At 36.1% G+C, this 15,967-nt stretch overlaps 1 protein-coding gene across 8 annotated transcripts in view; it reads right to left on the reverse strand.

The window, feature by feature from the left end:
• Window positions 1-1,370: 1,370 nt before the first annotated feature.
• The window catches only part of ANKRD17 (ankyrin repeat domain 17), a 160,973-nt gene continuing 146,376 nt past the window's right edge, over window positions 1,371-15,967 (reverse strand). For all 8 annotated transcript variants that reach the window (XM_024754072.1, XM_024754067.1, XM_024754066.1 and 5 more), the window contains 4 exons: window positions 6,198-6,446; window positions 5,512-5,690; window positions 4,944-5,108; window positions 1,371-4,232 (listed from right to left, as the gene is read on the reverse strand). In XM_024754072.1, coding sequence (XP_024609840.1) covers window positions 4,173-4,232; window positions 4,944-5,108; window positions 5,512-5,690; window positions 6,198-6,446 — 653 coding nt within the window. In that variant the 3' untranslated portion in view covers window positions 1,371-4,172. The remainder of the gene's footprint in view (window positions 4,233-4,943; window positions 5,109-5,511; window positions 5,691-6,197; window positions 6,447-15,967) is intronic.

Raw genomic sequence — 15,967 nt, forward strand, 5'->3', positions numbered from 1 at the left:
TGTTGGGAAAAGTATTTGTCAATTATAAAGCCCAATGCAAAAGAAGTGTCAGCACTCATGTATATGTATGTACTGGTAACGTTGTGATACCTTGTATCTTTTGAGTTGCAGAGTACAGTACAAAATGACCATGCAAATATCGGGCAAACCAACCAACTGAAATCATGTACTTTGCAAATGGACATACTAAACATTTTTTTAAAGTTCAACATTATTAGCCTATTCCTGTCTTTTATTCTTACTACAACACACTTTTTTCTTAATTTTATTTAAACTCCTTAAAAACAAAGACTATATATTTACTTTCTAAAGTTTCTGAAATTCTTATCCATTGCTGTGCTGAACATAGGAATGGAGGTCAAAATATGAATGTAGGCTATTATACATAAACTGTATATATATGTACAGTCATTTAAATTTCTCATTTCCCATATATGCCTTCTGAAATGTTTGACTTTAAAGGATATTTTCACGAGGAATTGTTAGTGTTCCCTGGGAATCAGATTTAATTTCTTCTCTTTTTCCTATTTAATACATTACTTTTTAAAACCAAAGATACCTAATGTAGAATTAGCTTTTTTCTCTCATTAAAAAATATCCCCTCGTATTATCTTATCATTGATTTTTAAGTATTGAGCATGCAAAATTGGCTTTTACTTTTCAAAAGTGTGAATTCATTTAAAGGTAGAAGTCTAATATGAGACCCCTTGTAACACATCTATTAGTCCTACATTCCAAGTGTCACGTAAAGAAATTCTTATTTCTAAGAATTTCTAAGCTACAGTGGCACATTTTTCTCTATATTCACTTACCCAAAATGGTAAGTGATGGTATTTTTGCAATCAAGGTGTGTAACACAGTAGATTAAGTATTAAAGCACTCATGATGCTCTCACCCTAAATTCCAGTCACCTGGAATTAACACCAGTTGATTCACAATAACACCAGTTGATTCACAATAACACCAGTTAATTGAGTGTTGTGACTTGTTTAAGCATTTATCAATAGGATATATAAATTTCCAAAGAGATTCAGGAGCATCCAGAATTTACAAAGTATAATGTAAGTGTCCCACACATTAATATTAAAAGACATCTGAATACATTTATCTAAAGTAAAAATACATTGAGTACTGGAATACTGAATCTCCATATTAGTAATGAAAAACAGTGTAATGGTTTTCCTTTGATATTTTAATCATTTTGAAATAATCCTGATTTTAAAATTTGTTATTTGAAAGTTTTGTCATTCTTTAAATGTTCTGTTCTCTAATGCGAGATTTCCAGTTTAATCTAACACTTTGCATTGTTTTAAAACTAAAGTGAATAACGTATTCACTATTGTGCAAACTATTGTGCAAAATAGTTTTTATGAAATGTGTATTAGGTCATTTGAATCAAAAGAAAAATGGAATAATATTTTCATGAAAAACAAGACAGGAACAGTTAGTGAACTATTTACCTCCTTCTTTTTCCTGAGAAGAAAAATGACTGTAAGGTAAGTATAATAATTACCAAAAAAAAGTAATTTTCAATTATTAATAAAATAAAATGATTTAACTTTACAGTAACAGGGAACAGAAGGGGAAAATATCTTTCACATGAATACTAAAATTACTTTTTTTGAATATATTGGTATATGTTGAAATATATGTTGAAAAGGCATGAAATGGGGATTCTCTTGGCACAAGTAAACAAAATTATCTCTAAAATGGAATGGTTGGTATAAACAGATTACACAATAATTGGGATATTAACTATTTTGGGATTTAAGGTGTGAACTAACCTAACCGTTATGTCCAAGAGTTAAGCTGCTTCTTAAAAGAATAAGAGAAAAGAAATACCTTACATAGTCTGCAATTATACATACCACATTACTTTCAAAACGGGGGAAAAAAAAGACCTGCATGGTCTCAAAAGATTATGTTTTTTATTGTTCAAATAAAAGTGCACTGCATTACATCTGAAATATAAAAAATGTATTTGAAAAATGTTCCTACTACAGACTTCTAAAACCATGGTATTGTATTTAACAAGCCTGATCCCCAAAACTAAATAAGGAACATTCCAATCAATACTCCCCTGTCCTGTAGCTTTAAAGTAAAAAATATATATATAAGGTTTTTTTTTCCTTTTCTTTTTTAGTAAGACACCCTATCTTAAGAAATTCACTTTTGTGAGTCAACACAAGTCATGTGTTTTGATAAATACTGGCTAGTATCTGTTATCTAGCAAGATTATTTTAATTAGAAAATAAACTCTAGTAAACACAGCAAAGAAATCAAGCAAAAAATTATAGGATGGTGGCAAAAGTCATACATAAAATACTCTGTTAAATAGCATTATACCCCTTTCTTAGTAAAGTGCAATAATTTTATGTCATAAGTATATTTATTTGTAGGTTTTCATTTAGCTTTTCCTTTAAATTTGGTCATATCAATCAAGGACAGGTAGGAAAACAAATTTATATATTTTAAGACCACCTCCTAAAATAAAAGATATAAATGTGTTGTTTACAAACTTCTGGATATGTTTGAGAAATCCTCTTTTTTACTCTTTACTCAGGCTACCAGAATAAAGAAATCATTTCATTTACTTGAACAGCCAAGGAACCATATTAATATTGTCAACTGTGGGTGATCTATCTGAATCTTCGTTATGTTTCAACAGTGAGGAATTTAGGTCTAATTTTTTTTTTTAAAAAGACAGATTGATATATACATCACTTTACTTTTATGCTTACTTTCTTTTACATTTCAACCATATAATTTATTTTTCCACATGAGACGGTAGGATACATACTCTTCTTGGATATGTTACTGTTTATTGTTCAAAGTGAACTGAATAGATAAATTCCACTGAGTAGTTTAGTGTGGCCCTGTGTCTTATATAAACAGGTTAAATGGAGACTTCATTTTGTAACCTGTGTATTCATGTCTACCATAAATTGTCTTAATGAAAAATGCAAAATGTATTTTATTACTTGCCCCAAGTTAGCTGTTGATCCCTTTCACTTTTAATATACAAGTGTAGAGATTAAGAAGCCTTTAAAATTGAAAAAAAAAAACCCAAAAAACCAAACACCTTCCACTAAATTACTGAAAATTGGAATTTTTATGTTGACTCCTGGTGACCAGAAAGCCAATGTTAAGAATCAATATTATCCAATATAAAATAGTACATTGAATTGTTTAATAATAAACAGTATATTAAGGGCTTATATATGCTGACTGGGAACCAGTGGTGGCTTTTTAAATTCTCAAAAAGACTGTATGTTTTATGGTTAGAAGAAACGACAAGTGATGATGAAGATTCTCCACCTCTTCGTAGCAGCCATTAGAGTAAAAATCTTTACAGAATTATTTCACTATCAGCAAGAAAATTTTACTGGTATTAGTGGTAAGGGTGAAGAGAGAAAAAAAGAATGAAGAGAGAAGTGTGTATTAGTTTTAAAAGTGTGACAAGGTAATAAAGAGACATGAAAAAGTGATAAATTTCTTATTCTATATGTGCCTTGCTGCAAACAAACTCAAAAGAGAGAAGCATGGGTATTTTAAAAGCCAACGTCGGGAAGCATTCACTGATAATGCCCATTGTTTTACTTTATACTTAAATTACACAAGCAAAAAAGTTGTACTTATTAATAGTTTAATGTATGAAGGAAACATCCAGATTTCTGAATATGAAGGTACATATCTCACATTAATTTAAGTCTACATAAAGTAGAGCCTCTATACTGACATATTGAAATTTACTTTCTGCTTAGCCTTTTCTGTTATGTAAACAATTGTACATTTATTTGCCATTCTAAAACTTCAGGATCAAGTTTACATAATTTTGCTAAATTTCCGTGTTTGCTCAGAAGCAGTTTACAGTACTAAAACCAACCAGCCAAAGAACAGCTTCAACAGAAAGTTATGTCCAAAGGGGAAGAGGGAAAGAAAAAAGAAAAATGATAAGAAAAATGCTAACTAAGGTAAAACAGATGATGATGGGGAATGGGCAGTCACAAATGTTCACAGAAAGTAGGTCAGTTAGTAAGTTCTTCTGCAAAAAGCCTACACACTTCAGTCAAGCACATCAGTAGAATGATTTGGGAGCATAAATTTTTTTTCGGCCACTTGTGATTTCCTCTGAATGAAAAGGAATCTGCAGGCTAACAAGCTGATCCTCATCAGCCAAGCTGGTTCATATGCACACTGTTCATGTGAGGTGCCCAGGGTCCAGTCCACACCTATGAATACAGAGCACACATCTTATTAAATATGTATTGAATGTATATTTGATTAAAACAAAACTCTTCAACACTAAGGAAGTGCTCCTAATATTTATGAACTAAAATAGCTAAGTCTCAATCAGTTTGCAACATGCTGGGAAACAATGAAGAAAAGCAGTGATAAACCACTTTTATCTGTTGTTTTCCTGCCTCTCCTCTTATCCCTCAAACAGGATCTGAATTATCATCGTTTTTTAAAAACCATTATGTGAGTACATACAGGTTGATGACTGTGGAAGGAAAATGAATCAGGTATTAAACATATACCATAATAAGCTAAAATATACAACCATTTCTGTGCATTTTCACAGTTATATACTGTTTTGACATTTATAATACTTTTAATAAATAACCTCTAGATGGCCCTTTTCACACCACTAGTAAATTCTGATACATAAGATTATATTACAACACTTTGCAACTTAAAATGTTTTACTTACCACCCAACAGAATATATTAATTATACCTTTCATAATTTTAGCCCCAAACCACTACCTTTGGTACCATTTTCCATATCATTCTGCTGTATTTCAGCTACATTAAACTTCCCTCAATTTCCTCAACTGCTCAAATTCACCATACGCTCTCACAACAATGATTTATCTTTATCCCATTTGTCTTGGCAGCTCATAAACACTAAATAAAAGTTCACTGAATGATCAGCCTTACCGTTTGAGGGCCATTATTTTCTGTGGAGCTTGAAACCATCTTTATCAGGGAATTCCAAGAGGGGTCCGCAGCATGAGGGCCATTAAATATGGGTCCTCCAGCACCATCAGGAATAGGTGCTACTGGAGGAATCATTGCATTCCCATACACAGAAAAAGGCATACCCTTAAAAGAGGAGAAAGCAAAGATTATGGACATTCAAGTCACTGGTTACTTTTCCCAGTATAATCAATAGCCTTAAAACTGATATTTGAAACTTCATCTCATTTTGGAAAAGTATAAGTTATCTAGGTGATGTAAAAATTATTTTCCACAATATGATTTCTTCTAGCACTAAACAGAAGATACTATAAGCCTAGTATATAAAATATTTTGTCAAAAAACATTTCTCTAAACTGGGACAAAGTCAGTATTTATAAATGTTTATATTTTAGCCAGCTTTTGACCTATAATTCCAAGCCAAAGCTCCAGCATCATTTCAGAGACGCTTATACTCTGGTAAGTGAAATAAGGCTAATAATCAGAAAATCATTTTGAAATAATGAAAATGCTTTTAAATCACCATTACCCCAACTTTAGGAAAGTCCATGTATCCTGCAGGAACATGCTGATGGAATGTACCAGAAGGAGTTACAATTCCTGTGCTCTCTCGCTCCATTGCTTGATGCTGTGAAAACACTCCTGGATCAGACATTGGCCTGTGCATCATAGGATTTCCCATCCCAGGGTTACACCAGTCTACTTTGTCTGAGGGAAAATGAAGAGGCAGAAAAAAATTATTGGTGATATTTAAAATCAGAAAGCAGCAAAAAAAATTTATATATTTTGAATATTTTCCATATTGAATTGTGAATCCCTTCAGAATAATGACCTACTTTTATATGTTTATCACAGTATTTCCATGTTTGTAGGTAGTGACATAATAGCCTAACAAAGTAACATAAACACTTTGTGTTACAAAACAAAAAAAGCTAAGATAAAAGCTTAAGAGACCCAAAAGAAATATTAATATTTCCTTAATATGAAGAAAATAATATGCTTGCATTAAACTATCTTCAGAAAGCAATGATAAATTCAGTAAGAGCTCACATGGGAACAAAAAAATGTTTCAAACTCTTAAATAAATTGATTAGTCAAAACAAAAAGACATGAACACAGATTTTTAAAGAATGCCTATGATAATTAAATACTGCTTACAATATTTTAGTTAAATGCATAAACTTACTTTCCAGTAAGCAGAATAGCATATCATACCTTGATTGCCACCAATCCCTTCAAAGGACCAGATGCCACTATGCCCTACTGATGTGGACAAATTACTCCCAATAACAGATGGAGCTGAAGTTCCAGTTTGCCTGATACGTGCAGAACGTTCCGTCCCAATAGGGACTGGAACTTTTCTATCCTGAGAGACGTTGCTGGGCTTTTCTGACCCTAAAGGTACTGATGATGGGGCAGGAGAAGGTGCACGAACTCCGGAGGATACCGACTGTGCAGGAGAATCTAGAGAAAAGATATTTTCAAATAATATACATGTCAACTATACAGCCTGTCCTTTTGTAAAACAGAATCTTAAATTCTGAAGATATCTTAAATATGCATTCTTTGAAGAAAAAATGAAATTTGAGTATAATGCTTAGATAATAAATTATGTATATTAAAATTTGGTTAAAGTTCTATGACTCTGCAGTCAGTTTTTAATTCGGCTCACAATTTTCCCATTTAGTTTCGTGATAGTAGAATGTGAAGGTGTGAATGCTGCAACTACACACTAATTAATATTTAAATAAATTTACCCTTGACAGTGGGTAAAATAGATACCAGAGCAATGAGAAGACAATGTTTAAATTAAAAAAACAAACAATGACAACAACAAAATGGAGGTGGGGAAAACCACTGCCTGTATTGGCAATTCTCAAACTATTTTCCTTGGGAACATTTGTCCCTTGGTATGTTATGATGAAAAAACAAAGATATTCAGGTATCTAACAAATTTGGAAGATCAAGCTTAAGAAAAAAATAAGTTTCTTTAAATCAGGACTTCACAGAACTTTAATATGCTGATAAAATACCAACAGAAGGCTATGCTTCATAACCCAAATGTTTCATTCTGTCTTGTGGGTATTCCACAGAACACTTTTAGAAATGGCAGTTTAAGCTCTACTTATCAAAACAAAGCTAGTTCTTAATATAGGCAATTTGGGAGCATTCATTAGTGATTTAATCTCTTTACACACTACAGAGAAGAAGGATAAACAAAAATAACCAAAACTGTATTTCTTATGAAAAGTTCAAATCTCAAGCACATTCAAATTTAAATAGAGTCTGAATTGTGGAGGAGCTTGAAGCTTAAAAGTCAAAACAGTTGGGCTTCCCTGGTGGCGCAGTGGTTAAGAATGTGCCTGCCAGTGCAGGAAACACAGGTTAGAGCCTTGGTCTTGGAAGATCCCACATGCCACGGAGCAAGTAGCCCATGCGCCACAACTACTGAAGCCTGTGCTCTAGAGCCCACGAGCCACAAGTACTGAGCCCGTGTGCCACAACCACTGAAGCCCATGAGCCTAGAGCCTGTGCTCTGCAACAAGAGGATCCACCGCAATGAGAAGCCTGTGCACCACAACCAGAGTAGCCCCCGCTAGCCACAACTAGAGAAAGCCTGTGTGCAGCAACGAAGACCCAACGTAGCCAAAAATAAATAAATTTAAAAAAAAGTCAAAAGAGTTACCTGCATAGATACAACTTATTCATAACTGACTCTATGCCCTAGTGATAGTCATTTAATATTTTTTCATTTATGTTTGCATTTAAGTTTTCTATATGTATGTGCGTGGGAATGTGTGTGTGTGTGTGTGTGTGTATGTATCTATCCAAAAGGACTTAGGTAGCTAATAAATTTACAAAATCAATCAATCTATCTGTACACACAAACATAGTGCTTCTATATCCTGAGGTACTTTTCAGGGAACTTGGAAGACAGAGAAAATTCAATAATATTATTGGCCTGAACATGTTTTTTAGAAGACTTCTCACATATATTTTAGAATCATACAAAATTGGAAAGTACTGTGGGGATCAATTCCATCTTACTAGTACTTGCAGAAGTCTATTTTGGTTAAATTGATAGTACCGCCACTCAATGAGATGTAGTGACTATTAACTAAAAGGAATGAATGCTAAAGTACCTTATAAATTATAATTTATTGTATGGATACTGATTTCATTGGGGAACAAAAACATGAAACATGGACTTAACTGTAAAAGTAAACCAAGAAAACTATTACCTTCTAATGAAAAATTAAAATACATTTCCTGCGGTCATGGATCCATTAGCATTACTTGACAGCATTTACTTTTAACAAATGATAAGAAAATGGAAAAGCCACATGTGTCTTCAAAAAATTATAAATATTTAAAAATTCATCTTACAGTGGTATAAGAAGGAATTCTAGGATGATGGAAGTAACAGTAGCACAGGTTTTGATTCTTCCCATTAAAAAAAGCCACTAAGTTAGCTAAGCCCAAAACCCATGCCCATGGATAACATCTATAACAAAACAGACAAGATATCCAAATGAATCCAAAGATACAAGTGAATGGGGACAAATCACCAACAGCTATAAGACTCATGTAGTAGTAGCATCTGTGTGGAAGGAAGCAATTCTCTAGACCTGAGAACAGAAGAGCCACAAAACAGTCAAAGGTATTCAAAGGAAAGCAGGGCAGGCCAATCTGAGAACAGCAGGTGACAGTGGGAGAGTTCTGCCTATGCATGGGTGATTGTAAGGGATTCACAGTAAGGTCTGAAAAAGCTGAAGCAACTTGGGCCCTATGACTTTAAAAAAATATATATTTATTTATTCGGCTGCATTGGGTCTCAGTTGCAGCACACAGGATCTTCGTTGCAGCATGTGGGATCTTTCATTGCGGTGCACGGGCTTCTCTCTAGTTGTGGCACGTGGGCTCCAGGGCAGTGGTCCCCAACGTTTTTGGCACCAGGGACCAGTTTTGTGGAAGACGATTTTTCCAGAGGGTGGGGGATGTGTGGGGGGGTGGGGAATGGTTCAGGTGGTAATGGGGGTGATGATTCAGATGGTAACGTGAGCTATGTGGAGCGATGGGGAGCGGCAGATGAAGCTTTGCTCGCTCGCCTGCCACTCCCCTCCTGCTGTGAGGCCCGGTTCCTAACAGGCTGCGGGGGGGGGCTGGGAACCCCTGCTCTAGAGCGTGCAGGCTTAGTTGCCCCACAGCATGTGGGATCTTTCATTGCGGTGCACGGGCTTCTCTCTAGTTGTGGCACGTGGGCTCCAGGGCAGTGGTCCCCAACGTTTTTGGCACCAGGGACCAGTTTTGTGGAAGACGATTTTTCCACAGGGTGGGGGATGTGTGGGGGGGTGGGGAATGGTTCAGGTGGTAATGGGGGTGATGATTCAGATGGTAACGTGAGCTATGTGGAGCGATGGGGAGCGGCAGATGAAGCTTTGCTCGCTCGCCTGCCACTCACCTCCTGCTGTGAGGCCCGGTTCCTAACAGGCTGCGGGGGGGGGCTGGGAACCCCTGCTCTAGAGCGTGCAGGCTTAGTTGCCCCACAGCATGTGGGATCTTAGTTCCCTGATCAGGGATCGAACCCACGTCCCCTGCACTGGAAGGCAGATTCTTAATCACTGGACCATCAAGGAAGTCCTCGCTATAACTTCTTAAAGGTACCTGCTGATAAAGTCCTACACTGACAAGAAACTTCTGGGAACAGATTCTAAACTGAACAGGAAAGCGACAACAAAAGCAAAGTGAAGAAATATCCAGTCAAGAGTAAGGCAGAGGTAGAAGAGGTGTGGGTAGGTTGGATGGGTGGGTAGGGACAACAAAGCCAAGAGATTTAACAAAGTATAAGACCATATTTTTGCACACTTTCTTATAAGAGGAAATTCTAGAGTCTTTAAGCTAGAGAAGATATCCGGATCCACTTACTCCTTCTAAATGTTCAGGAAAACTCACTTCATTAAAAAATTCAAAACAAAATAGAACTGCAGTCGAATTCCATGCAAAGCTATTCTATTAACTAAAGGAGATATGGACCCATAATAACTTGTAGACCAGAGGTCCCCAACCCCTGGGCCGCAGACCGGTACTGGTCCTCGGCCTGTTAGGAACCGGGCCGCACAGCACGAGGTGAGCGGCGGGCAAGCGAGCAAAGCTTCATCTGCCACTCCCCAGCGCTCCCATTACCCCCGTCCATAGAAAAACTGTCTTCCACGAAACCAGTTCCTGCTGCCAAAAAAAACAGTCCCTGGGCTTCCCTGGTGGCGCAGTGGTTGAGAGTCCGCCTGCCGATGCAGGGGACGCGGGTTCGTGCCCCGGTCCGGGAAGATCCCACATGCCGCGGAGCGGCTGGGTCCGTGAGCCATGGCGGCTGAGCCTGCGCATCCGGAGCCTGTGCTCCACAGCGGGAGGGGCCGCAACGGTGAGAGGCCCACGTACCGCAAAAAAACCCAAAACAAAACAAACAAAACAAAACAAAAAAACAGTGCTATATTCTAGTCTAATATTGTAAAGGCACATCAGAAAGAGACTATAATCTAAAATTCCAAAGTGAGCTTAAAGAAATAAAAGATTTGAAAGAACAGCATAATTCAGAATTAGTAAAACTAGAAACAAGATGACAAAACTCAGGAAAGGATTAGAAATGAAAGAATATTCCAGAAAAGACTAAATCGAACTGCAAGGAACACAAGCAGTTGTAAATATGATACACAAAGTTCTATTTTTTGTTTTTTAAACTACATATTGAAAGGGCACAATTATATACCTGAGAAAAATCAACCCAGAAAACTAACACGAAGACACAGGCAAAGGTGACAGGGAGGAAGGAAGCAGAGGTGGAAGGCAAGCAGGAAGGACTGATGGAAGGAGAACAAATGAATCCTACCTTTCCTCAGACTCATCTCTGGGAGCCTGCCCTAACTTCTACGTTAGAGCTAGTTTTTCACTCTTTTACTGTATCCTTCAAAAAACAAAAGCAAAGCAAAATAACAGAAACCCTCCATATTCTGTTTTATTTATTTATTTATTTATTTTTGGCTGCTTGCATCTTCATTGCTGCAAGCGGGCTTTTTCTAGTTGCGGCAAGCAAGGGCTACTCTTTGTTGCGGTGCCCGGGCTTCTCATTGTGGTGGCTTCTCTTGCTGTGGAGCACAGGCTCCAGGCACGCAGGCTTCAGTAGTTGTGGCATGCGGGCTCACTAGTTGTGGCTCACAGGATTAGTTTGCTCTGTGGCATGTGGGATCTTCCCAGACCAGGGATCGAACTTGTGTGCCCTGCATTGGCAGGGGGATTCTTAATCACTGTGCCACTAGGGAGGTCCCAAGAAACCCTCCATATTCTGTTTAAATGAGCAGAATAACGAGGCTTGCCTGCTAACCCACCTCATTTAAGAAATTTGCCCTGGGATGAGATTACGAAGAAGCCTAGGTGTAAAGAGAGTAAGCAAGATAAGAAACAGACCATGAGTGAGAGATCATAAATCCACTATAGAAAGAGATAGAGAGTTGCTGTACTAAATCCTGGACAGTTCTGAAGATTGCCCTGCACAGCCTTAAAGTAAATACCATTTTCCTTGAGATTGCTTGGGTCGGTCTATATTCCTTGCTACGAAAAGAGCATAATTATAATTTCTCTTCTCATCTCTAATTATTATAATTTCTTTAATTAGAAAAAAAGAAGCAAAATCGAAATCAGAGTCATGTTATTAAATATGCTAACATATATTAGAGAAAAAAAAGGTTTTAGAGGTTTTGTGGGACCCTATATAATCTTGGGAATCTGTTTTAGAAAAAGAATGCGAAACTGCAAATACAAAATCAGGTACAGGACCTTGGCAGGGCCCCCTGCAAATAAGATTATACTGAAACTGAAGCTTCAGTAAATCCACCTCAGTTCTGAAATGACAACAGGGTCCTGAATTCAAATTGAAAGAGCAATGTGACTTACAAATGGAAAAAGTGCTCCTGCAGGAAAATTACACTGTACTTTCATGCTTCAGTTCAGTGTTGATTAAACTATAGTAGATCATGAGATGAATGTGGTTGGTCATGACTAACGTAAAAAATTGTTTTAAAGGTTAAAGAAAACAGAATAGAAAATACCAGCATGCAACATATATTGTAAGGATAAGTATTGTTTTGTAAATATATTTCAATCACACACAGGTACATGTGTACTGAGTCACGATGTAAAATTAGTTTTTTCCTTAAAACACTGTTAATGCTGTTTTACTGCTTTTTGATCCGACAACAGCTTTGTAAGACTGAATGTCAAAATGGCCCACTGACTAAATTTGCCAAGGCCTGAAGCTCACAGACCAGACCCAGTGATCAGTACTCAATGCATGGACTGGTTGAATGTTGGTAGGATAGACCTTAGCAGTTTGAGTGGAATAAGGGCTGAAGTGATCTCTGCCCAGACTGTATGCAGAAGGGTCTCCGGCATCACCAATCTGCTGTTTGGGGGCCTCAAGGAAGGTTCTTTGCTTTCTTTTTTTTTTTTTGAAGGAAGGGACCCATGTCCCCCACATCCCAACTTAATTTGCCAGAGTCCTAATACCATGTCCTGATGTCCTAAAGAGGGGGGAGGGAAAAGAAAAGTGGAATGTATGGAGAAGTGGTGATAAAACCTGTTCAAGTACATAAAGCAGATACATATATTGTGAAAAACAAGTCATGCTTCTGTGGTTAGTTCTACAACAGCACCCAGAATGGCAATTTTTAAGAAAAATATAAACACTAAAAACAAAATTTTAAAAGACTACCAGAAATAAACAAAAACATGAAATTACACTCATGTGAACAGATTACCTAAAGAAGAGTTAGAAGTCGGATGAAACAAACTAAATGGTCATTAAAAAGTATTAAGATTTACATTAGGTAAGGAAAATGCAAACTAATTAAAAGCTCAGTACTAAAGGTAAAAAAGTCTGAGAGTTTTGCCTGAATCAATCATTCTAACAGTTGCAAAATGATGACTCAAATTATAATTCCTCTACATTTATGAGTTGTCATTATACTGTAAGGAGCAACATTCCCTCTTCTGCATTTTAAAATTTTATTTACAATCATTATGTAAACATGGGTTTTTGTTTTATTCAATGAGCTGACATTATTCATTTTGATGGTCAAATTGTCCTGAATTTGGCTAGTGGGAGCCCCTTTCAAGCCGCCTCCTGTGTCCTTTTGACATGTCCCAATCATCTGAGCACTGAATTACTTTCTGACACTCTAAGACTTTTGCAGGCTCCCCTTATACTTTCCCTGCCCCAGCTCTCCAATCAGCTATTTCCCCAAGAAGACCTAGTTTCTTTTAGTAAACTAAAATATTTAACAGACAGATCTGGACACTGAATATGCTTAGTGCTACTGAAAATTCATTGCTTCTAGGCCCTTTCAGTAGGCAGTGCTGGGGGGGTGGGGGTGGCGAAATGGCAATTTTATATGACTCAATGCAACACATAACATCATTTTAAAATTATGAGTTCATGGACTTCCCTGGTGGCACAGTGGTTAAGAATCCGCCTGCCAAAGCAGGGGACATGGGTTCAAGCCCTGGTCCGGGAAGATCCCACATGCCGCAGAGCTACTAAGCCCGTGCGCCACAACTACTGAGTCTGCGCTCTAGAGCCCATGCTCTGCAATATGAGAAGCCATTACAATGAGAAGCCCATGCACCTCAACGAAAAGTAGCCCGTACTTGCTGCAACTAGAGAAAGCCCGCTCACAGCAAGACCCATCGCAGCCAAAAATAAATAAATTTATTTTAAAAAATAATAATAAAAGAAAAAATAAAATCATGAGTTCATATTGATCCTCTAATTCCAATCCAATTCCATGGCGTTTTTCCTTGCCTTACTCTACTCTATATTTCTCTCTTCTTACAGTGAGAATCCTGGATCACATCATCAATATTTTTACTTATTCATTTGCTCAACCTTACAATATACCCCATATAGTTTTAAAATTGTTTATCCATAATATTATAAAAAAACAAATGTCCTAAGTAGAATTGCAGATTTGTCTGAAGTTTATTTGTCTTTAGACTGAAGGGTATACAAAATACTACTGTCTTTAAGAGTTTTTTGGATTGTTTCTTTTTCTTTTAGTAGGTTTATGTTAATAACCTAAAATACAGATAGGTTTACTTGTTTCTATTTACATTCAATTTTAGTGTTTTTCCCTTTATCAAGGTTGGTTTTGTTTTAAATTTATAAATATTATCATGGTTACAAAAATAAAACTATTATTTCTACTGAGATAAGCGCTACTTCTCCACCCCCCTTCCCTTATATTCTGCTTGAAAGTCTGATGAGGAATAAGAATTGTCTCAAAGCAACTCCCCACATATTAATTATAAATTACAAAGGGAAAAATGACAATTTGACAGTGTAGAAATCTGTGAAACCAAGAGATCAAAGTTAATAGCACCAATAATAGCACAAACTGACATTTTATACCTTCTAATGTCAGTGAGAAGGGTGCAATGTTGACTAATACTAATATTCGTGTCAAAAATATATAACTTAAACTTAATCATGAAGAAATATCAGAAAAACAAACTGAGGCATTTTACCAAACAACTGACCTATAATCTGGAAAAAAAAAAAAAAAAGCTTTCTTTGAAAGATACAGAAAGGCTAAGGAAACAGTTCCAGACTTTCTGAGACTAAAAAGACATGGGAATTAAATGCAATCTGTGATACTGATTTGAATCTTGAATGAGAGGAAGTAATAAAGGCATTATTGGGACAAGTGATGAAATGTGAATATGGACTATACATTAGATAATAATAATGTATCAATGTAAAATTTGTTGAAATTGACAACTGCATTGTAGTTGCGGAAGAGAATGTTCTTGTTCTTCCAAAATATTATAATTTGGAGTATTTAGGGGAATCAGCTTGATATGTGCAACTAACTCTAAAATGATTCAGGAAAAAACCCTACAATCCCTACACATACTCTACATACACACATGTACACAGACACACACTCACTCACTCATACACACAGGGATACATGGTGGGGAAAGGGAGGAATGTGGCAACATGTTAACAATTAGTGAGTGGGGGTGGGGGGATATACACGGGTTCTTTGTGCTACTCTTTAAAGACCCTAGAGATATAATCAAATGCAACATGTTTACCTTGAGTGGTTCACAGTTCAAAAGGGGAAAAAAAATCTCTAATGTATTTCCTAAAGTAATAAACATTAGTATCAGTAAGTATGTTTTATTTTATATTAAAACATTCTCTGCTTCTGAGAATCCACTCTATTTTAAAGATTAAGTACCAAAAAATTTCAGGTAACACATTTCAATAGCAATGATGTTACAATTTTAACACCTTTTCTCCCAATTCCTATTTCTTTATGAACATGAAAATCAAAGACTATCCTTATTTTTATATAAAAATAGGTGAATATGAATCACCCATATGTAGATATTTTAAGGAAGATGTTTTTATTCCTATAACGGTTTAGTTTCAGCTCAACATACTCAGAAGACACTGATTCAGATCTGTTCTATACTTAGGAATAAAAACTAATTTTAAGAGGAGTCAAAGAAAAAACTAAGCAGGTAAAATCATTCAAAAATTATGTTTCAGACTTTTTAATCACTGGCTACTTATAAATATGTTTGCTCTTCTGTTACCATTCCATTAGTACATTTCTAAAACTATTAGAAAACAGGACTAACACTTACTGTTCATTATCATCAAAAAGAAAAAAGACCAACAGTAATAGTAGATAACAGTAGATAATAGTAGTAATAGTAGATAATAGTAGACCAATAGTAATAGTAGATTATCCCATTTACTCCTTAAACTAATCCAGTGTGGTGGATATTAACAGATCAGAAAATTGAGGTTCACTGAAATGACTTGTCTAAGCTCACCTAACTGTCTATATTAGGATTTTGCTGACAAAGGCAATCTGGGGGGAAAATTACCTTGAAAAGTATCTAAACCTCAGTAAATTAACTGT

The sequence above is a fragment of the Neophocaena asiaeorientalis genome, unplaced genomic scaffold (genome assembly GCF_003031525.2).
Source record: "Neophocaena asiaeorientalis asiaeorientalis breed wild unplaced genomic scaffold, Neophocaena_asiaeorientalis_V1.1 scaffold148, whole genome shotgun sequence".
Lineage (NCBI taxonomy): Eukaryota > Metazoa > Chordata > Mammalia > Artiodactyla > Phocoenidae > Neophocaena > Neophocaena asiaeorientalis.